General features: G+C 40.4%; 2 protein-coding genes across 2 annotated transcripts; both read left to right on the top strand.

Annotated features, from left to right (window-relative positions):
- Positions 1 to 1,383: 1,383 nt before the first annotated feature.
- LOC146469768 (retinol dehydrogenase 8-like) lies at positions 1,384 to 9,029 on the top strand. Its single transcript, XM_085122919.1, has 3 exons — positions 1,384 to 1,679; positions 4,544 to 4,817; positions 8,186 to 9,029. Exons 1-3 carry the CDS (start codon positions 1,415 to 1,417, stop codon positions 8,511 to 8,513), a joined length of 867 nt encoding a protein of 288 aa, XP_084979045.1. The 5' UTR covers positions 1,384 to 1,414; the 3' UTR covers positions 8,514 to 9,029.
- Positions 9,030 to 10,230: 1,201 nt separating this feature from the next.
- LOC146469767 (retinol dehydrogenase 8-like) lies at positions 10,231 to 15,294 on the top strand. Its single transcript, XM_085122841.1, has 3 exons — positions 10,231 to 10,661; positions 11,662 to 11,935; positions 13,801 to 15,294. Exons 1-3 carry the CDS (start codon positions 10,313 to 10,315, stop codon positions 14,186 to 14,188), a joined length of 1,011 nt encoding a protein of 336 aa, XP_084978967.1. The 5' UTR covers positions 10,231 to 10,312; the 3' UTR covers positions 14,189 to 15,294.
- The last annotated feature ends 7,479 nt before the right edge of the window (positions 15,295 to 22,773 follow it).

Here is a 22,773-nt window from a genome sequence, read left to right as displayed (position 1 = left end):
GTGGAGCTCAAATTCAAGAGAAAATAATTTCCATTTTTCCTTCGAAAACCTTTCAGAACAACCCCGTAAAATTGACTTCGTTTCCAATCTCCCTTTCAGTGGGACAGTGGGTTGGTTGGTTCGGTTGGTCAGCTAAAAGAGAAGACAGATAGGTGTTTTTCATAGCTCCTAGCGGAGCATAAGTCTGAAACAAAAGTCCTGTATCAATTTCTGTTCTCTGCCGTCTTTTTTGCGGCCACTAAGGACACCTCCACCGCCATGACAAACGGGAACACCTCCGCGTTTATACCAACCGTCCCTTTTCGACGAAAATTTGACTTGGAATGTTCACATCGAGAATCTATCTAAGACGATTGCTTCTGGTATTGGGGCCCTGAAGCGCATTCGACCTTTTGTTCCTCATAGAACGCTGCGAGTTATTTACAATTCTCTGGTGAAACCTTATTTCGATTACTGTAACGTTGTCTGGGGTAACTGTAATAAAACTCTTGCCAATAAACTCCAAAAGCAACAAAACCGTGCTGCTAGATTCCTGACCTCCGCTGCCTTTGACACCAGTACTGAATACCTTTTCCAAGTGCTGAAATGGAGAAAGCTTGAATCTTAGCACCAGATACAAAAAGCTTGTATGGTGTACAAATCTCTAAGTGGGCTCGCTCCTGATTATCTTCGATCGCAAATTTGTCGAGCGTAGCACCATTTCTGGCTCTTGGCAACACTGAAGATAAACTTGCTGTCTCCCTTCCCCGCACCAATTTCCTTAAGAACAGTTTCAGGTAGAGTGGTGCGGTGTTATGGAACAGTTTACCAACTCACTTGCAGCAGGCAGGATCTCTAGCATATTTCCATGCTGGCAGCAGCGGCTTCTTTCAATGTAATTGCTTAAAGGTCAAACACGGCTCTCAGGTAAAGCAGTTTACTTAATTTATTGTAGGTTTAGATAATTTATATTACGAATTTTGTAATTACTATTTTTATAGCTAGTACCTAGTGTAACTGATGAGAATACCGTGGATAAATAAAGTTATTTGACTACTGACTTTGACCTGCGGATTCTACTCAAGAGCATCCCTTTCCGGCGGGTCTTCTACGAGTATGTACGATAGCCGCGGCAGACAAAACGACAGGACCTTCCCGGCGCGTTAAAAACAACGGAAAAGACGACATGTGGTGTGCACGTTTTAACGCTTTCTTTCACATTGTGTATGGTTCCTCAAAGGAAAAGTGGAAATCATTTTCGATTCCATTTGTGACCCATAGGAAGCCTTTTGTTTTTACTGTGACGTACGCTCACATTGGCTAAGAAACTGATGTGACGATTATCGTGATACGAATAGACTAGAAATGTTGCGTGACTTGGTGACTCGCATGAGCAGTCGCAGTTGTGTTTACGTTGGGCGTTACGAACACAAACATGGCGTCCAAAATCGTGCTTGTTACAGGCTGTTCTAGTGGAATAGGGCTATCTACGGCCGTTTTGCTGGCTAGCGATAAAGAAAAGCGCTTCAAGGTGTATGCTACGCTTCGGAATCTCGCAAAGAAAGGCGAGCTGGAAGAGAAAGGCAAAGATTTCCTCGGCGATACGCTGATCATAAAGGCGATGGATGTATGCTCGGATGATTCCGTGAACGAAGTTGTACAAGAGTTGTTGGCGACTCATCAACGGATTGATATCCTCAGTAAGCTTAAATGATTTATTTTTGTGGTAATGCAGTTTATTTTTCTGATTGTTAGCTATGATTTCATTTTGAGGAAAAACCTCGAGTATTCCGTCCGACTAGAGATTTGACTACTACTTTCCAACGCTTAAAGATTTTTGGAAATCGAGTTGTTCCAAAGTAAACTGCTGCCCAGTAGCTTTTATTTAAATGCTCACAGTTTTGAATTCGTTTTCAACCTCAATAGGTAGAGCCCTCTCAAGGGGACGGGGGGGGGGGGGGGGGTGGTGCTGTTCACATGCAGTCCCTTTCTGGATAGTCGAGAGGTCGCGCGAAATAGCCTAGCGCGGAAAAAAAAACTAGAGCGAACAAGCGGAAGGGGGCTTGGGAAGAGGCGGAAAAAAGGGGAAAAGGAAAAGAAAGGGACTGTGCTCTTAGCTGTTAAGGACGCATTCAGGGTAACTCTGCCCACAATTCGTTAAACCCATTAAAAATCCAATTAAAAATGACAGCTAATAGATAACAACTCAGCATTGTTATTCAATGACCAGAACACCGGGCCAGAACATTAGGAGCAAAGGGGAATAATCGCCAAGCTTCTTTGAAAAGGCCAAAATTCGAATTTTTCTTCAGGGCCCAGGGTAAAACAAATCGACGACACAAACGTGGTTCAAGACAACTGGAAAGCTGTTGTTAATATCATTTTAAAGCATCCTGCGGTGAATTCTGCTGACAAAGCTTGTTCCGCGCGGATGCGAAGATTACATTGTACTTGTTGGCACAAATGTCTTTTAATAATTGTGGGATCTTCTTGAAGGCAACTGCTTTTAAACCAAAGTCTTTTGACTGCAACTGGTCTTGGAAAATACTGCGAAACGGAACAACAACCACAATCGAGGCCATGTTGGCAAAGTCGAAGCTTTGATAAATAATGGATTTCCCGAAACCATTGGGAAGAAAGGCCATTACATCTTTTCCGAGAGAGCGCTTCTACTCCTAGCTTCTGTTCCTCTTTTAGAACTAAGTCGCCGAGTTGATCTCTTAAATTTATGGACACATCGCTGCTACACTCTCTCACCGAAGCCATCTTCCAAGTGATCTGAAGTGTTGACATCAAACGTGTGAAGAAGTTAATTACACATCAAACTTGTCTGACAGCAGCTATTCTTTATGGACCAATCGGAATTTTCAGTTGCTGGAGCCACGGGAAATTTGAACGCGTTTTTTACAGTTAAGATTGCAGTCCCTTTCTTTTCCTTCTCTCCCCCAGTCTCTTCTCTTCTTTTTTTCTCCCCACTCCAGTCTCGCTGCACTATGAGCACACCCTCTCGACTAACCAGAAAGAGACTGCTTGCGGTCTACATGCAGGTGGGATTGATCGCCTTCAAATGAGAAGTGGGGTACCCCACCGAGGCGGGTTGCCTGGTCAGCGGGCCGGGTAACCTGCTTAGCTGGGTGAGTTTTCTCTATGTGAATGCTGAAGGTGGGGTAACCTGCCTAGCTGGGGTTAATTCTGAATTCCCCCAAAGCCCACCAAAACAACATGGCTGCCAACCCCTACAAGCGTGGTGAGCTTTTCTGTCAATTTTATCTTCAAAACGCCAAGAAAAACAGTTTTAGTGAAGAAAATACTGAAGAAGTTGATGGTGCCAGCAACAATTTAAGCTTGGAGTCCTATAATCAAGCTGATCTGTTTGATCAAGCTGAAGTCTTGCCCAAAACAAAAACAAAATGAAAAGCTTCATTAGATCTAAATATTCATGAGTCCAAATCAAAAAGAGAAAACGAAAGTCGGGGCATGGACTCCGTAACGGGTAGAACATAATTTCTATTGAAATATCTTAAAGAATACAAAGTTACATGCAACTTTAATTAATGGAAAGGATTTCGAACAAGACCTGTCGACAATGCACACGGGATAGAGCATTTTAAACCTCACCCCAGTGCACCAGGGCTGCATGTAAAGGCTAGCTTTTTTGTGACTTTGGATAGGTGGGGTATCTCACCTTCCCGGGGGGGGGGGGGTGGTCTTGTGAATGTTCTTAATTTGTATACTGCTTTCCCATTGCAGTTGTGTAGTTACAGAATGTAGCCATACTGCCCCTCACCCACCCTGCTGAATTTTCCAATCCCCTCTGTAGGGGATCTCAAAGGCCAAATAAGTTAAAGAAAAGTATAAAGCTGTATGGAAATTTCCGCAGGGGTGGGGGTTCTTGGAAAAAACCCTTGCATGGGGGGTATGGGCTGTGCTTGGAGGTGTAAGAATTTTCCAGGGTTTTGCCACAAGAAAAACTGAGGCCTGAGACCCCCCTAGATCCAGTGAAAAATCAGCCAGCTCACATTTCATCCCCCCCCTCCCCCACCTCCGCCACCCCACAAAAAATTAAAAATAACAAAAGAATGGGAAAGAGAGAGTGGTAGAAATTAATCCTTTTTTATCACCCAAATGTATTTGATACCCCCCCCCCCCCCCCTCCTTTTCTCTAAGTTTCAACCTTATTTCTCCTGGTTTTCCACCCCTTATGCTCCAAGCAGGCCTTTGTATGGGCTGTGTTTGGAGGTGGTAGGTTTTGCCACATGGCTCCATAATTTGTGATGAAAGAAAAACTAAGGCCTGTGATCACCCCTACATCTAGCGAGTAATCAGCCAACACACATCTCCACCCCCCCCCCCCCCCAAAAAAAAATTCACAAAAAGAATGGGCAAAAGAGAGTGGTAGAAACCAATCTTATGTTATCCCCCAAATGTATTTTATGCTGTCCCCACCCCCCCCCCCTCCAAGTTTCACCCTCATTCTCCTGGTTTTCTTCCTCTTGTACCCCCAGCAGCCCTTTAAAATACTATAAACAAGATTAGCGTTGTGATTAAGATTGTCCTTTCTTAGTTAACAATGCTGGAGTGGGACTGTTTGGTGCATTGGAGACTCAGACCATGGATAAGGCAAGGGACGTGTTTGAGACCAACTTCTTTGGAGTTTTACGGCTCATCAAAGCTGTACTACCAAGCATGAAGTCCAACAGGGAAGGGCACGTTATATGTGTGAGTAGCGTGGGAGGCATCAATGGAGTACCATTCAATGGCATCTACTGTGCATCAAAGTTTGCGGTGGAAGGACTTGTTGAGTCATTGGCTCCAATGCTCAAGACATTTAATGTAAGGTCAGTGTGTAAATTGGAACTCCCTCTGTGATTGTCATTTTCAAAATGAAAGCTGGCCGTGGTTTAGATACTCAGTCTGTATACCTACATTCATCGTCAATTCTGTTGGGAAGATGAGCACATTTTAACCCAGTTGTCTTCAGTTTCTCCCCCCCCCCCCCACCCCCTGTTTCAGCGGTGGTTACCGGTGGGGGGGGGGGGGGGCTAGCTCCCAAGTGGGGTATAAGGCGAAAAGAAAAATCAGCGAGCTGGGCGAGCGGAGCGCGGTATACCCCCTCTCCGAGCTTGACTTTTGTGTTCACCCTATATTCCTCACTTGGGAGCCTGTTCACAGGCTACGGGGGATACGAACGTTAAAGACAGAAGATACGAAACTAGGTAAATTGCAAGACCATCAATAGAAGACTTCATCAAAGGAGATTTATAAGTCACTCACGTAATTTGTTCTCTAGCGCGGCGATCGTTCGTTACGCGTCGTCAGCGTAGCACGTGCAAACTGTGAACCGTTAGATAAGCGTTTGCTTATTTGTCTTTTAAAACCGTCGAAGGCCCAAAGATTTTCGGCCGAAGCTTCTTTTCTTAGTTGCGTTTTAACCTTTTTTTTTTTGTGTGTGTGTGTTTTTTTTTTTCAATTTAGAGTCTTACACGTTTAAGATTGTATTATAAAGTAAATTAATATTGTAACCTTCCCTTCTGCTATCTACGACGATTGTAGATGGATAACCGGGGGGAGGGAGGGACGTGTCTTAAATGGAGGATCAAAGAAAGGAATCCCTTTTTGTCTGGAGAAGATAACGACTCAACAAGGACAAGAGGGTGAAAATTCCCATGGGGGTGTGGAGGAGGAGGGGTTAATTACTTAAAGCTGGAATTTCCATTAGAGGGCCTGAAAAGGATCATGACTAAAACACCACACGAGTACATACGGGTAACATACGGGTAACATACGAGTAACATACGGAACATACGGATACATACGAATACATACGAGTAACATACGGATACATACGAATACATACGACTAACATAAGGATACATACGAATACATACGAGTGATACGAATGTTTTTCTCATAAAGGAAGCTCTAATTATAAGCCTTGCAAGCATTTTTCACGTCAGCAAACACGTACCCGGTCCAGTTTGAGGGGGGGGGGGGATGTTGATCGACCCCCCAAGGCTTAAATTTAGTCACAGTAAAATAAATTCACAATATATTTTGGATACGCTGACGTCGTATGACGTCAGTAGATCCGCCATCTTGATTTCACTATTTCACCTTAGTTGGTTATGAGAAATGGCAAAAAATCAGTGCAAAATCAAGCCAAAATCTTTGCCCTTGTAACACAATCTTTCCTTAGTCGGGGAAGTTACGCGTGACGAGTAAATATCAAATATGTTTTGCTCTCTCATGTTATTAAAAAATAAATAAAAATAACAATTTACTCCTATGAATTTTACTCGTATTTTTTCGTATTTTATTACTCGTATGTATCCGTATGTTACTCGTATGTTAGTCGTATGTCTTCGTATGTATCCGTATGTTTCGTATGTTACTCGTATGTTACCCGTATGTTACCCTATGTACTCGTGTGGTGTTTTAGTCATGATTGCTGAAAAGCGCGTGAAGAGCCAGTACAGACATATTTCAATATTATTAAAACCGTGTGGTAAGATTGTGAGCTCTAGTATCTGGAATTGGATAACCATTTTTTTCTTCTCATCTGGCCGTCTTTTTACTCAAGGTGTGCATTTCACAAAACTCTTGCCCGAAGAACTATTTTACGTGCGCAATGTTCATTACCATAAATTTGATTTTTAATAGTTTTGAAAGGGAAGACGTTGAAAGCTTTTCAAGAAATTTAGAAACCCATCGGTCTAGTTTGCACGAAAGGCCTCCACTAATCAATAGAAGACTGATATGAAAGATACTGTTTGGGACCGCAAACTATTCGGCAGTTTTGAGAAACGGACGCCAGGGCTCTTAATCAATCAAGTCTGGAACTTAAGCACAGACGTTTTTGAGCCACGGAGGGCAATCGGAAATTGACTGTTTTCCTTTTTGGATCGTTTTCACGTCATAGCGTTTCTAACTTCAAGCCACAGTCATCAAAAAGAGCTTTTCCTGTTGGTGTTAGGATTAAAAACCACGCTAAAAAAGGAAACATCCTACTTCCGGTTGCCATCAGTGGCTCACGAACGTCTGTGTGTGCTGTCTGTGCTTAAGCTCCCTCATATGTTATAGGGACAACGAACGAGAACATTTAACCAAAATATTGAAAATGTCGTCTCCTGTGTTTCCAGATGGTTTAGCTGAATATTTTAGGGGCTGTTTACATGGAGGGAGGAAGATCCTAGAAGGCGGATCATCCTAGTGCCATATGTTTTCTGTATTCAGTTTACATGCAAAATGTTGTACTTGGCCCTAGTGCTAGGATCTTCTTAGAGATAGGATCTTCCTAGCTGAGAGATAGGAAGATCCTAGTACTAGGAGGATCCTAGCTTCATGTAAACTACGTTCGCTCGGAAGATCCTAGTACTAGGAACAAAAAAGAACAAAATGGCGGCAGCCGAGCGTTCAGCTTCTAAAGGCCGACAATTATTCTTCTTTTCCTTCTCCTCTTGGTAACCACTCCGACCGAAATTTCTGTATGTAAACCAAATGAAAAGTTGTTTCGCCTACGAGGATCTTCCTAGTGCTAGGATCTTCCTCCCTCCATGTAAACAGCCCCTTAGTTGCGGAAAGTTTTAGAAATGCACGCTAATGAAATTCATAAACTGTATGATAGACATCACAAGGTGTCCCCTTAACTTAATTCTCACTAAATCACACATAATTCTGTCATACATGAAGTCATATGAAAACGACAGAAAGGCTTTTTTTTGTATGAAGTACCCAAATTCAGGGTTAGGTGCATTTCTGGACGTAAGTGAAAGTTTTAGCGAACGGGATTTTAGTTTCCGAATTCACTAGCTGTTGTTCAGATTTATGAAAATGCTAGTCGACCTTTTTCCGCATTTTTAAGTATTTCCTGCCCCTACGAAAACGAAAGGAATCAGTTTTCCAGTGATACGAAATTTTGAGCTGAGATTTTGCCGAAGAAAACTGTAGATTTTTTTTTGCTACTGAATCCGAATTTCTAAAGCGATTATGAGGCCACCCGAACAGATATCCACCGAAATAAACCATGGGGCTCCCATGAAGTAAGCATTGATTTCTGAATGGCAGGCTTGTTTAAAAAAACAAAAATATGCATTCCAAAAATATAATTATTTAATGTATATCGAGACATTTATGATACATGCAGTGTGACATAAATGTCACATGGTATGCTACCTAATCATTTTTTATTTATTTTTTACTTCAAAAGATGCTCTTTAATTGAGCCTGGACCAGTGGCAACATCTTTTGTGGCCAACGCAAAAAAAGCCTCTGATCCTAAAGTGGAGAACCTTCCAGTGGACGAGGAAACAAAACAGCTCCTTGATAACTTTTTTAAGAAGATGCGAACTGGCCTCACCACCGTGGTGCAGAGCGGAGATGAAGTTGCTCAAGTAATCCTGGAAGCTGTGGTAGCCGACAAACCTCATCTGCGATACCAAACTAACAAGAATTATGCTTCTGCCACTGCAGCCAAACTTGCAGACCCCACGGGTGACAAACCCATGGAACTCATGCATCAGCGTTTCTTTAGCTAGTTTTTATGTACGCCAGATTCTTTTTAACAAAGTAACCATGGACTATGTCTAATTAGCAAGTAGGAATTTTTCTTTGAAAGTTCATACATTTGGGGACCAAAGTTCGGAAATAGCCCTCGAACTGTTTGGTACTTCATAGCATAGTAAATTGCGGTACTGGTTAGAAAACCTTGCCATGAAAACGATGGTGCTGCAATTTATGTCGGAAGGGCCGCGACCCTGCACAATTCTTTGTTTTTTAACGTTCACACCACAGTTGAATATCTTAACAAAAACGTTTCGATTGGTCAGTTGTTCCAATACATTCCAAATTCAATTGTTGTTTGTGCACGGTCAAGGCAAAAAAGGCAAACAAAAAACATGTAACAAAGAAGTTTTGTCAGGTTTCATAACCATTGTCTTTCTATGTTCAGAATGGATTTAGTTCTTTGGAAACAGAGAAATATGTCAAACAGTATTAACAATAGGAAAAGCTGATTGATGACAAAACACAAGTAAAGATTATATTCAGTTCTACGTAGTGCCGTATGATTTTTTTGCTTTGCCAATTCTTTCTTTAAACTGTCAGTTCTGCTGCCTGGCTAGCCTATGTTAGAACTCACTGGTTAATTTCCGCGCATTTTCACTGGACAAAACATGCCACGCGGTTCAAAATTGGATAATGGTTATCAGATGCTAACAGTCGTCCGATTTGATAACGGTTGCTCGGGATTTTTTTCGACGAGAAAAACAAAAAAACAGCGTCTCAGCTTTAGGTCTAAGTAGTTGTAATCCAGTCATAGTTTAATAGAATCAATTAAACTGCTTAGTTTGCTGTTATTTGGCTGCAATTACGTCGTGGCCATCACTGGGTGTTTCATCGGTTCCATAGTAAAGCGCGCGCGTTTAAGAAATGAATCGGAGGGTTTTAAAATAAATAATTAAACCCCTTTCCGGCTTTCTTTCATATCGGATGATAATGCCCTCGGCTTGAAATTGTCCTCAAAATTTTATGGTTGCCCTGGAAGCTTCGCTTCTCAGCCCACCTGTTCATTTTCGGACAATCTTTGAGGGTGCCTGCGGCACCCCTTCTTCAGCCCTGTACTGAAGCCCCGTCAGGAAGGGGGCATGTAGTTCTATCACTGGACTGGGTTATCTTGGCCCCAAGACATAATGTTAGCTACCAACTCCCTTCCCTCCCCCCTCCCCCTCAGCACAGGTATGAGGCACCCCCTTTGGCAGCCTGCCTTAGTATAGTACACCCGCCAAGCGGGCCCCTCATCAAACCGGCCTTCTTTCCGGTGGGTGAGTTCGAACCGAGCCTTCCCAGTACATTCCCTGCCCAAATTGGCCCACCAAAATGTGCCTTTTCTGTGTTTGCGTGCAATAATATTAACAAATTATAACAATTATAACAAATATCAACCAAAAACATATTAAAATGTGAAGGTTTTGTGGAAATTGAAAGCTAAAAACTCCACTCGACGACGTGCACTCTAGTGTGACAAAACTACATTGCGTGACGACCGGATTTCATTTCATATTGATTTTTCTTGACAGTTTGTTTATTTCAAGGAGTTGAAGTATTTGACAACAACTCTACGCACTAACAAAAGAGGAGCCGTTTTTTGACCTTTTAAGTTTCACAAATTGCCAATTAGTGAACCCTTTGGACCATTTTACCGCTGAAGGAAAAGAAAATACATTCGGTATTCTTTCACACCCATAACGCTGCAGGGGGTATTTACCTTGTGCATGTACTAAACAACTTTGCCCTCTTCCGACTTAAGTTACAACGACCAGTTCTGATTTCACTAAAGATGGGCGCTGCGAAAAGTCGGTTTAAAAGAAAACGAAGCTCTACTCGTAAGAGTGTACACAGCCAGAAAGAAGAAGAAGCGAGCGGTCCCAAAGTGATTCTATTCACGGGCTCTTCACACAAAATGAACCTAGCGTTTGCCCTTCCCCTGGCCGAAGAGACGCTCTCTAAGTTTAAAGTACTGGTTACAATGCCTTCTCTTTCAAGTAGCGAATACTTAGCTGACTCGAGGATTTTGAATGTACTGAACAAGACGCTGTTTGTTCTGCAAATGGACATGGAATCAGACGAATCGGTTCGTAGAGTTCTGCGAGAGATCATGGACAACGACGGCTTTATCGATGCTGTGGGTGAGTCCTATCATACCAGAGTATTTAATCCGCGTGCCGCCGCGAAGCAACGTGCGGCTTTGAAAACTCAAATGTCTCACCAATCAATATTAATTTCAATAATAATTTGCATGTAGAGGCAAATTGTAAAGTCTAAAATGTTTCTGAGGTATTTTTCCCTTTGCTTGTAGACGAACTGAGGGATTACTCTCATATCTTTTCTGACAGTTCGATTGGAAACGCATGTGTCAGTTTGTCATCCCGAAGGGGAACACATTCATCTGTTTCTTCGATGGCCTGTTATATCATCTTTGTTCAACTACAAAAACACGCCAGGATTGTAATTATTTGTTTTCTATCTCCATCTATTATGATCTCACCAGCAAATTTGGGGAAATAATAGAAGACAGGCAAAATATTTTGGGCACTCTTCAACCTGAAAGACATTGCATTCTTGAGTTTCCGGTCTGCCGATGTACCGATTGTTTGTATACCATGTTTCACATGTCTGCTCGACGGATGGATGTACACGCAACGTGCCAGCCGACTCTTAAATCTTGTAATATAAAATTCCACTACACCTTTCTTTCACAAACAATCAGGCGAAATAAATATGGATTTCATTTCTGAAATATTTACATGCTCTAATCTTATAAGCCTGGTCACGGAGGATGAATCACGCGATGAAATTCGCCTTCCGCAAACAAACTTTTCGCTGTTCTTTGCCTCCGCGCTCCGCGTGTGGCATTCGCGCGCGTAAGTTCTCCTTTCGCGACTTACGAAACAGAATTGCTGGCCGGCCAGTTCTGTGTTTTAAAATGTTTCTTTCTTTCGGAGCTCGCTAGAGCTTCTTCAATTTATTTCTCTCGTTCAACTGTGACCTTTCCTTGTCTGCATAATTCAGTGCAAATTGCAAAAATTCCCTTATAAACCAATTAAACTGTCTGCTCTTGAACAAAGGTCAAGAAAGTTTATGTTTGGGATCTTACAGCAAGTAAACATCATATCTCTTTCTTTTCAGTTATAACATCAAACGTTCTGCTCAGTGGCCAGTTAGAAACTCACACCATCGACCAAGCAAAGACTATATTTGATGTGAACACTTTTTCGGTGATAAATCTAATCAAGGCTGTTCTTCCTTTGATGAAGAAACAACGAGACGGCCGGCTTATAGTTGTCAGTAATCAGGCTGGAATACAAGGCATCCCTTTCCACGGTATCTACTGCGCCTCAAGATTTGCTGTCGAGGGATTTATGGAGAGCATTGCACCGGAGTGTCTGGCGTTTAATATCCAGTAAGCTTAGATGATCGTTTATTTTTGTCATAGTAAAAGGTTCAACTTTAATAGACCCTTCTCCAAAATGGCGGCAACAGATTTCAATGAGTTAAAATTGAACTGAATGAAAAACTGATACCAGCACTGAAAAGAGCACCTTTACTTTTATTTAGTAACCTTGCAAAGTTTTAGCATATTAGGTGTTATATTAGCTTAGAAAATGTAAGATGAAATTTGACAAATTTACAGACGTTTGTATGACTGGTAGTATACGTCATACCCCAAGTCATACAAACGTCTGTACTTTTTTTATTTTTCAACTTACATTTTCTCAGCTGATATTACACTTGATATGCTGAAACTTTGCATGAAATATCTTACTAAAGGAAAAGTGTTCTTTCTAGTGTTGGTATACGATTAAATTTTAACTTAGTTGAATTTTTGGCTGCCATTTTAGAGAACGGTCTATTGTTTTCATTCCACCGGATCCACCTTTGAAGACCCAGGGGGTTTTAGTCGAGACGGAGCGAAGAGTTCACGAGCGAGATCGGGACTTGCCAAGTTTACAACACGGACGGGAAGAACGGGGCTTCACTGGTCTCGATTTCGCCCGTGAAATCTTTTCACTGGCCCGACTATCTGTAACTGGGTCTTCGAAAATGCAACGGAGCATGAACAAGCCAGGAACTCATCGACCAAACGATGACCAACCGTAGACTACTTGGCCTTCCTTAACTAGCCTCCGTTTTCACAAATTGTCAGAAATTTGATACTGACTCAACACCAGTTTGTCTCTTATCGTTAAATAGAATTGTAAGGAAACAAAATGTTCTTTTTAATGGTTATCTTGCGATAGGGAACAGCTCGGATGGGGAATCGAACCAGTTTTTTTGAATAGTAGCTGTTTAATTCAGTACATAAGAGACGTTTTGGAACTGTGCTGCGTAGCGATAGCGCCTGTTCTTTAGTTATTGAGTTAAAGCTGTTTACATGGAAACTTAAATTTTACGGAAGTGCGTCTTGGGACCAATTACGCATACGTAACGGAAAGCACACTGAATGGACACAGCGGCAAAATCAGTGCGCATGCTTAAGCTACGAGCACTATTTTCAAAGAAACAACTAGGTTGCAAAATGATCTGTTTTTTGTTTTAGTTAGGTTGTTAATTTCAAGGAAATTCCCAAAAGGACAATAATACCACGTCTTTTTTAAGAAAGAAAATATATTTGCAACAATAGTGAACTTTCTGCCTGAAGTCGAGCGCTCGTAGTGTAAGTTATTTTTCTTCGGAGCAATTCTCACTCCCGTGTCCTCTAGGGGTAGATTTCTCGGTTAAAAAATTGTGTTTTGTGAGGGGTAAATTTGGGGAAATTCGCCTGCTAGTGAACCATGATTGTTCTTAGAGCAAATATGGCTGGTGTTCCGGTAGTTGAACGTGGTATCCGACAATTTCCTACCCAAAGTCCTCAGGTTCTTTGATTGGCTGCCCCGTAACGGCTTCCATTGTTTTACCGCAAAAATCCTGCGGTAATAAAATTCCAGTTCCCCAGAGTCTCTCCTGTGACCAACCGCTGACAAAAGAGCCTGAGGACTCTGGCTACGAGATTGGGTATCCGATTACAAGGAACAAAAAGAACAACATCCGTTCGTGAGAGCATGCGCTTTAATTTCATTTTGCCGCTGTATGCAAAATGAAACAGATATTGTAAGTATTTATTCAAGAAGCTAACCTGCGACCCGGCTCTATTTCGTTTAACTTGCAAAAAAAAAAGATCGCCTGATCGCAGGTTAAATACGAGGTATGATAATGATGCCTGGCGCGCGTAGTGTTCGTTCACTAACATTGAGAAGTTTGACTATGTTACATTTTTGCATCGTTTAGCTGCTCCGTCATTGAAACAAGTATGATCAAAGGAGAAGAAAAGACAGCCCAGACTATTCAAGTTTCGATCTGCTCAAAAATGGAGAACGCGGACGACGACACGAAAAGATACCAAGATTCTTGCTCGGGGAAGATGCGAAGACAGGGATCGGTGAAAAAACTTGACCTAAAGCGAGTGGCACAACTCATAGAAGAGATTATAATTGACGAGAAACCTCATTTCAGATATCAACTAAACAAGTCTGCAAAAGAAGCTGCGAAAGACAAATGGACTGATGTTCATGGCGACTCGAATATATTCGATGCCGCCGAAAAATATCTCTGCGTAGAAACGGAGCGTTTAAGGGAAGTTTTGGACAATCTGAACAGTGCGGAATCTAGGATATAACTTTTAACTTAAATTCGATGGACAGCGGCAATAGGTTAACCCTACTCAGAGTGCGCTTTTGTTGAGTTCCGATATGTCAAAGAAACCTGAAGAGTAAATAGGACGTCCAAAATTGTTCGTTTTGTAGTCCGCAAAATGGGATGATGACGTCATATGACGAGGAAATAACGTCATTGATTCTTCACAGCGGCCATCTTGGGTTTCTCAATTTCTCCCGCCAAAACCTCGGAAAATTGAGATTAATCAAAAGCAACAAAAAAATTCTAAATGGTATAGAAATATCGATATATAGAAGACACGCTGACAATTTTTCACAAAAGGTAAGAAAACTCAATCGAGAATAACACTGCTGTCAAAACCTTTTTTCAGTGGAAACGTTATGTCACGTGACCAATTAAATGTTTATTATTCTCGGCGCGTGTCGGAAATGTTCGGGAATTTCCGAAACTGACAACTTGATCCATTCCTGGATCGCTCGCAGAGTAGACACGAACTTAATCTTTTGTACCTTTTTAATCATAACTGATGTGACGAGCCCCTGTGAAGAATCAAGCTAGATTTATCTTTTTGTTGAGAGCTGATAAGGGAACGCTGTTGGGCAATTCGGCTTGATAATGTAGCGACTAAATCATGGCTTCGTTTATTGGAATAAAAGTGTAAAAAAGTGTAAAAAGAAAAACAAAGAAAACCCCAAAATAGTGGTTCTGTTTTGAGCAAAACCTCTTGTTTTCTGAAACTGTAAATAGGTTTCATTTGCTACAGATGGCGGGGAAAGAATTGGATAACAAATTAAATTGAGGAGCTTGACCCATTTTTCCTTCAATTCCTGTTATCTTGGAAAAACCGACAAAAAAAGTGCCTATGGTTTCTTGTCCTTTTGATAAAATCCCTTGATACCTAATTATTGATATTCTAGGAGCATCTTCTATACGAGAAAAGGTATTTAGTTTTTATTTCAGCCCAGTGTTTGCCCGAAACGTAAACCTTCCCACGACATATCCTCTTGAAATCGTTAAGTTTGGAGAAAGCATGGACCAACAGATTGTTTACAACTTTCTTTCTCAGATGCATTTGTGGTATTAAAATAAATACTGCGTTAACCTATGGACTGAGAGCTACACAATATCATATATTTTACCCTATTTTTTTGCGTGAACCTACGACTTCCCTGAGGCACCGTCCACACATATCTGATTGCGATCGTGTTTATTTGAAAACGGAGATCTTTTATGCATTTGAAACTTTCCGTCTACACTTACAGGAATAATAGACCTGCACCCTTCAAGAGCTCTATTTTCACTGGACCCTCATAAACTGCAGCTGCATTGCTTTTTAGGGTTGGGAGCATTGTTCTGCTGTTTGTTCTTATGTCCTCTTGTCCAACCATGTAAGACGTTGCAAATGGTGAAGGTCGCCCCAACTTGGTAGGGCAACAATTATTCATTTAAAATTGTTAAAAGGACATGTCGCACAGGACCTAATACTCGATCATTATTTATATACTTATTTAAAGAGTATGCACGAATCGTGACCACCTATTCCAACCGATTACGCGAAATATTCATGACAAGATTTTTTAGGCGTTAATAATTTGTTTAGTGTATTCTGTTTCGGCGTGTTAGAATTATGCGTCGATCAACTCGCATCTTCAACATCCTTAACTTTACTTGGGAAGAGTTGGGAATTTGAACCTGCGGAATACACGTGGTTCGTGATCCATGGTCGAGTTCAAGGGGGAAAATGTCGCTTTTGTGAGGTATTGGCTCACCTAAAGGGATCTCCACAGTCTTTGCAGTGTTTTCGAAGGTATGTATATAGAATTTGATTGAATTTGAATGAACCAGTTTCCAAATAGTGTATATCAAACATAGGGAATTGGAACTGCTTTTTAGCCCTGCCGGGCAGGAATTTGGACAAGCCAATTGTCAAAAGTTCAAATGCTCGCGCTCGGAGAGTTACCCGGGAACGGGGGAGGGAGGTGTTGAAGTTTCGTATTGTTGGGCGCATAACATGTCTGATTGAAGTTTTGAGGTACAAATCAAGTATTTCTTGTGCATCTCAAAAACCCATAAAATTTACGTTTGAGAGCTCGTTGTTTCGTACGATATTTTTTTGACAGGTAATTCTAATTATATAATCTGCAAAGGGCATAGCCCATCACCGCTATCAAGGAAATCTTTTTTCCTTGACTGTAATTCTATCGCAACTACTTGAAATAGAAAAAGATACGCACATGCAATGAATTGTTACAAATTATCATAATCCATTCAAAGCTTCAGAAGTTGCACGTTGTTAAATGTATTGTTGACTCGCATGATCGTCGGAAGACGGACAAACGGCAGTTTTGGGCCATGTTTTCGTCGCGGATATAGAATTTCAGGACATGGTACACGAAGGAGGTAAATTTACTGTACTCTACGTATTGTGCGCCAAAGAAGAAAACCCTTCAAGAAAAAGATTGAACACTTCAAAGTCTATCTTCACATTTTTACTCCTTAGTTTACAGGCCAATAACTTTCAGCGAGTCTTGAATTTGCAAAATTTGCTTCTGTGGCATCACAAAACAGGTTATAAATTACCATTGGATATTAAAACAATTTAACGTAGAACACTTGTCAAGCTGAAAACTTGGACACAAAAACTGCTTTTCGGTAATTCCAACTTTAGTAGTTTAAAGCATCACAGTAATCAGTGATCCGCCAGCAGAACGACAATCATGATATCATTCCATCATTTGCCAACATCCCTACAAATTTTCAGCGCAGTCGACTTCAGAAATTCAGAGATGTGAAGGTTTAAGGGTAAACACCTACCAGAGAAATTTGGCTTTTGAATTTATTACACAGGCAAGGATCCTGTGCGAGGATCCTAAGCGAAAGCCTCCGAAAATTTCTGAAGTTCATACAAAGCCGGCTTCCAAGGATTTCCGAAGTAAATGCGAAGACTTGTACCCATCCGAAGATGATAGGTTGACGTTTGATCCGTTCGATCCGAATTCGAAAGGACGCCGAAGATCAATTGCTCACGATTTGTCACTACACCGGTGGGGTTTGGTGCGAAGATGATTTTCGTAATTTTGCTAATTAATGATACCATAATAATCATACGATCTTAGCATTCTTGGTATATTTTACGTGGCATGAATTAATTATTTCAAAATTTCGAATATGTTATTATACGAGCTTTTAGGCTACCTGTCTCATTAAAGTAATCAAATTCATATAAAGCGCAATAGGGATGGCGCAGTGATGAGAGCACTCGCCTCCCATCAATGTGGCCATGGTTCGATTCCCGGACGCAGCGTCATATGTGGGTTGAGTTTGTTGTTGGTTCTCGTCTTTTCTCCGAGAGGTTTTTCTCCGGGTACTCCGGTTTTCCCCTCTCCTCAAAAACTAACATTTCTAAATTCCAATTCGATTTGGAAAGTGTCCCCAATTACTGCTCTGCGCTAAAGACATTGACACTTAAATATAGTGATATATTTTATTTTTAATTTATTTATTATCGATATTATAGACAATTAAGATTGCCTTTAGGCAACTATAGGAGCAAGCTTAGTATTCAAGCTAAGCTGTATTATAGAAACTGAATTTCACTTACCGACCTAAAAACACTTTACCTAAATATTTATTCTAAGCATTTATCTTTCAGTACGATAAGAAATAACTTTCAGCCTTAAGCATAAAGGTTGTGACGATATTAACATACATTATAAGTTCAAGCTTAGCAACCGGAAGGCACGTACATGCATAAATTACATGTAAAAATTAATAGAGACTCGGCAGCAGTAGCTGTAGTAGTAGTTGTAAAGTTGTAGGGTTTAACACACGCGACAATACAAACCAAAAAACCTGTGGCTCTCACAATTACTAACTCTTGGAAGTATAAAGTATGGAAAGTATAAATTATCGCGATAAAATATCAAACGTGATTTTCTCAAAATACCCGTTAGCCGTTTAGCCGGATGTTTTGATGATTGCATGGCTTAAGTTGTCATCAAGGACACCTGCAAATGTAACTTTCTTTCAAACGTAGTAAAATGACAATACGGCTGAATTTCCCAATGTCGGATATACTACAAGGATAAGTTTCCTGTACGCGACAAGTCAACTTGAAAATTAAAACTAAAAGCCGAGTTGAAAATACGTTCATTTCGAAAAGAGAGATGAGCTGTTTAATTGTTTTAGAACACAACTAAAATTTTTAATATCAGGGACTAACAATGTTTAAGTCTCATTTAGGGGAAAAATAATTTCCAATGGCATAGCTCACCACTAACTTTCCTCCGATCCAGATCTTTTTAATCAATCACTTGACGTGCTAATGTTCATCTGCGAAGAGACAGTTCCGCTAACTTGACACCTATTTATGTTGTGTCTTTAATTTAAACCTTTCGTCTAAACAAACAATAAACTACTTCTGTCGTTGGCGTCTGTCTGTCTGATAGTTCCTTTCGGCAATTTGATGTTCTACGAAACCCGACATATAATTCACGATAGACATACGGCAATGTCTGACGTCTGCTAATGCAAGGTAAAATTGATCAAACCCTTATGCTATTTTCTGTGAAATCTGTAAAATGTTTTGAAGAGGTATATCCGGATACGATAAAACAATTCCCTTCAGCTTTTAACTTGTTTACAGTTTCAGATCCCACTCGCGGAGGAGAAAAACGTATTTGACATATCCAAAAGGCAAAATAATGTATTATATTGCTATAAAACACCACGTACATTTGACAAACGAAGAGGAAAATATGGAGACTATATGAGGCGTGGGGTGAATAACTTCCATATTCCTCGAGTGTTCTCCGGTGCTCAAGGGTTTTATGGCAATGTTAACTTCATCATCTAGAAATCATATTTTAAAAATATGCTGTATATATTTGAGTATACCTCGAAGCGCTATAATTAATTCATATTCAGATCCATTTTTTCATCCCAATAAACAGCCCTCAGCGAAGACAATATCACTTGACAATAAAACGGCAACAACGACTTTCTTTTTCGGAACAACAAATTCATTTCCACCTTTTTCAGAAAAAAAAAAAAAGAAGAAGAAGAAGTAGTAGTAGTGGTAGTAGTAGTAGCAGAAGTAGTAGTTTTTCTCAAATCTATTGCAAAGAACTTCTATCTGTCTCAGTACTGCTGGGGATCTATTTTACTTAGAATATATCTTAAATGCTTCCCGCAAGAACAACATGCTCGCCCTTCAGCTGCTTTACTCGTTGAAAGACCGAGGGTAAAGTAGGCAACACTTCAGGTTTTGAAATTTTATTGCCTCCGATATTACATCGCGAATATTTTCTTGAAAATTAAAACTAAAAGTACTTTATGCCAAACTGTCAAAGATGATCTTCACCTCACCAAAGCAAAGTGAGAAATTTAATAACCATCACTTAAGCCAAACAATGAGGTGTTTCATGTAAACAAGGGAGCACGCGAATGTCTTGTTGATCGTTTTTCTATCTTGATGCTGAAGAGTTTTCGTTAAACTTTGTTTTTGCCTTTTGAAACGCAAGGTTCTCCTTAAGAAAATTTAATCTCTTGATTCTCTGTTTGTATCTCTTATTGAAACAACGATTCCCTTATCTCGTGGTGATTGTTCTGAATTAAATCAGTACTGAATACAGCGATTAGAATTAAAAGTAAAATGGCCGCGCGAAGTATAGTTTAAGGGATGAGTTAGTAGGCACTAAATGGACGCTTTGTTCCAAAAATAAATCGTCGGAATGAAGTTACTTTAGCGAAGTCTTGTTGAGACGTTGCAATGCCTGCCAAAAACGTGAATCGCACACACTTGCATTGTCCATTTTGAAAAGGCAAATAATCCTGAGTCTTCGGCGCTAGTTTTTGTTTTTGTTTTGACCAGCAATGTCCCCTGGTTAATAACAAGTCGCCTTGGGTACCTTGGCTGAGCGAAACAGTCGTAGCGACTGTGAGAGAAAAGATGGCTATTGATTTCCAAGACTGCAAGAAACAAGATGAAATGTCAAGTCTTCTTCCCGGTCCATTCAGGGTTGAGCATTTCGTCACAGGATTCCTCGTCCAGAGCGGCGTTCGAGTCCATGTCGCCACTAACCGCGTGTTTAACAACGACATAGAGCATGAGTAGACCAGCAATGGCGATACAAGCAAGAAGCAGCGATGGCGTAACTCCGCCTGTAAAACTTTTCACAGATAGGGTGTTCGACGAGCTGTTGTGAAGCAAATGATCCAGTCCTAGCCAAATTAACATGACTTCAAAAAACTGCTACATGTATATAGACTATATATACAATTCGGATGAATCGATTGTGAAATCGCTCATTTCTTCATTTCTTGTAGAAATGGTTAACGGAAGTTTCAACCCATTAACCCCCCAGGCGCAATATTTTTGAGTGCCTTTAGTCACGTGACGAAACTTCGCCAAATATTAAACTGCAAAACATTTATCAATTCACTGTTTACGCCGACAATCGATCACTTGAAGCAAGATTAGGAAAAACTTTAAGAAAAAGCCAAAAAGTGTTACATTCCTAGACCGTTTTGGAGCATTTTCAAAGAAGAATTAATTTGTAAAAACTAATTAGCGGGGTTTGCTACCCGCATTGATTACTTGAATGTTTGAGTAACTTAATTTATATTTTAGGCAACAAAATATTGTTTTCCGAATTTCTAAGTTACCTGTTTCTTTTCCGATACTCAAGTAGTCACGGAAAGCAAGTTTCATATTTGAATTAAATTCGGAAATCTTAATTGATCAAGTTTCTCAGAACAGACGAATAGACGTTCTTTCCTTGCCTTCAGACGGTGTTTAATTGAAACGCTTTGCATTTTTTTAATTACAGTGAAACTTGTATTTAGCAGACCTCATATTAGCGAACGACTTCTTGGCTCCCAAAATTTTCTTCCCGTCTATGTTTATTGTAGAAAAAAACTGCTTTCAGCGCGCTCCTATTTTTTAAGCGGACGCGCACACCAAAATTAATGCATTTGTCACTCGAAACCCGTGTAGTAGAGTGCTTTTAAGACTTCTAAAAGCGTGGTCTACCACTTTCTGTGTACGGTATAGACTTACAGTTCGGGAATAATGATTAAAAACTACACGGGAATTTTGAATTAAAATGTAAAGAAATTCATAATAACTGAGGGCAAATAGAGTGGTTTTCAATTGAGCATCATAGAGCTGTTTTTAATCGAGTGTCGAAAGTAATTTGCAATTGCTTTGGGTTTGCTTTGCTACGTTCTGTGATTGGTTTAAAAAACTCGGGTCATTTTATCAACCGATGTGAAAATGAGAAGCAATTGCGAAACCAAAGCTAATTAATCGTGACTTGGGCGCACGCGTTTTCCCGCGCTTGATGCAGGTTTCATTTTTCTTTGCTTCGAGTTCTGATTGGTTCATTGAGCTATATACATCTGTTGTGATTGGCCAGAGTAATAACTGAAGTTTTGGTTTCTCGACATTGAAATTAAAACTCTTTAAAAGTCTAAGGGTTATTTACCCTTAAACTATTATTGCAGAATAGAGCATATAACCTGCATTAAAACCGGGCACTTGTGCCTTTTAAGGACACCAGTAAGCGTCCGGCGAGAGGTGTATTTTACTATACAAAATTTCAACTTTTTTGTCAAGTCTTTTATATGTAATGCAATTGTGAACGAAAGCATTTTTTTCTCGCGGATCTTGAACTTCACGAGTTTCAAAAATTCGCGAAACATACGTAACAGTAATAGAGAGATTTAGAATAACGTTAACGGCAAACGACAGAAATGATCACGTGAACGCGATTCTAAATCTCTCTCATAAGTCTGAACGTCAGTGAATCTGCAGATCGGCTGGTTGGTCGTCCGTCGAATCCTGTTCAGTGAAATTGCAAAAGATTCACAACGTTATGCAAAATTAACTCTCCCGTAACAATTATGTGACTTCAAATTTGTTAATGCAGATCAGCGTCGAAAAAAATTTCGTGGAATTTAATTCCTTTTAGCATAAATCTCTTTTTGCCCGAAATTTGCCTGTTCCATTTTCGGGAAATTAAGCTCCCGCGAAAATTAGTAACAATAAGGTAGTTAACAGTTGATGACGGAACAGAGGTACGGAATGTAACTTTTTTCATACATTCTGTATCTTGTTTTCTGAATTTTGGGATTAGTATGAAGCCACTCAGCCTTACTTTCATACTCAAACTATCAGCGGGTAGTGGGTTTTAGTTCCTTTCGGCGGGAGTTTCGGAGGACGGACAGACTCGTACCCAATCTTCTCTCACGGTCAAATATCTGCTGATCACAGTTTTGTGCTTAGTGACCTGGTCTTTGATTGGAAGCGAGGCTGACTATTCTTTGATACAAACCTGATTTTCATTCGTAGATCATGCTGTTCTTATGCTAACTAGTTTGCATTTATATATGAAAACTTGTTGACAAGCAGTAAGGTTTAGTCACCCTCAGCCTCGTTTCCATTCAAAGACCAGGTCACTAAGCGCACAGCTGTAAAATGGCCTATTGTTGAAAGTTTTGTTCAACATATCGCTGAAGTGAAGCGTTCCAAACAGGTGTTCCATAAGCTTTTTAAAAAATCCTTTACGCCAGTTCCAGAGCGTC

This window comes from Pavona decussata, unplaced genomic scaffold, assembly GCF_977016875.1.
Source record: "Pavona decussata unplaced genomic scaffold, jaPavDecu1.1 SCAFFOLD_119, whole genome shotgun sequence".
Lineage (NCBI taxonomy): Eukaryota > Metazoa > Cnidaria > Anthozoa > Scleractinia > Agariciidae > Pavona > Pavona decussata.
Note: the sequence above shows the minus strand (reverse complement) of the source record. Positions and strands in the feature narration are given on the sequence as shown.

Coding starts and splice junctions, on each gene's coding strand:
- LOC146469767 (XM_085122841.1), top strand. CDS start 10,313: ATGGGCGCTGCGAAAAGTCGGTTTAAAAGAAAACGAAGCTCTACTCGT. Junction 10,662..11,661: donor CGGCTTTATCGATGCTGTGG/GTGAGTCCTATC, acceptor CTTTCTTTTCAG/TTATAACATCAAACGTTCTG. Junction 11,936..13,800: donor TGTCTGGCGTTTAATATCCA/GTAAGCTTAGAT, acceptor TGCATCGTTTAG/CTGCTCCGTCATTGAAACAA.
- LOC146469768 (XM_085122919.1), top strand. CDS start 1,415: ATGGCGTCCAAAATCGTGCTTGTTACAGGCTGTTCTAGTGGAATAGGG. Junction 1,680..4,543: donor TCAACGGATTGATATCCTCA/GTAAGCTTAAAT, acceptor GTCCTTTCTTAG/TTAACAATGCTGGAGTGGGA. Junction 4,818..8,185: donor CTCAAGACATTTAATGTAAG/GTCAGTGTGTAA, acceptor TTACTTCAAAAG/ATGCTCTTTAATTGAGCCTG.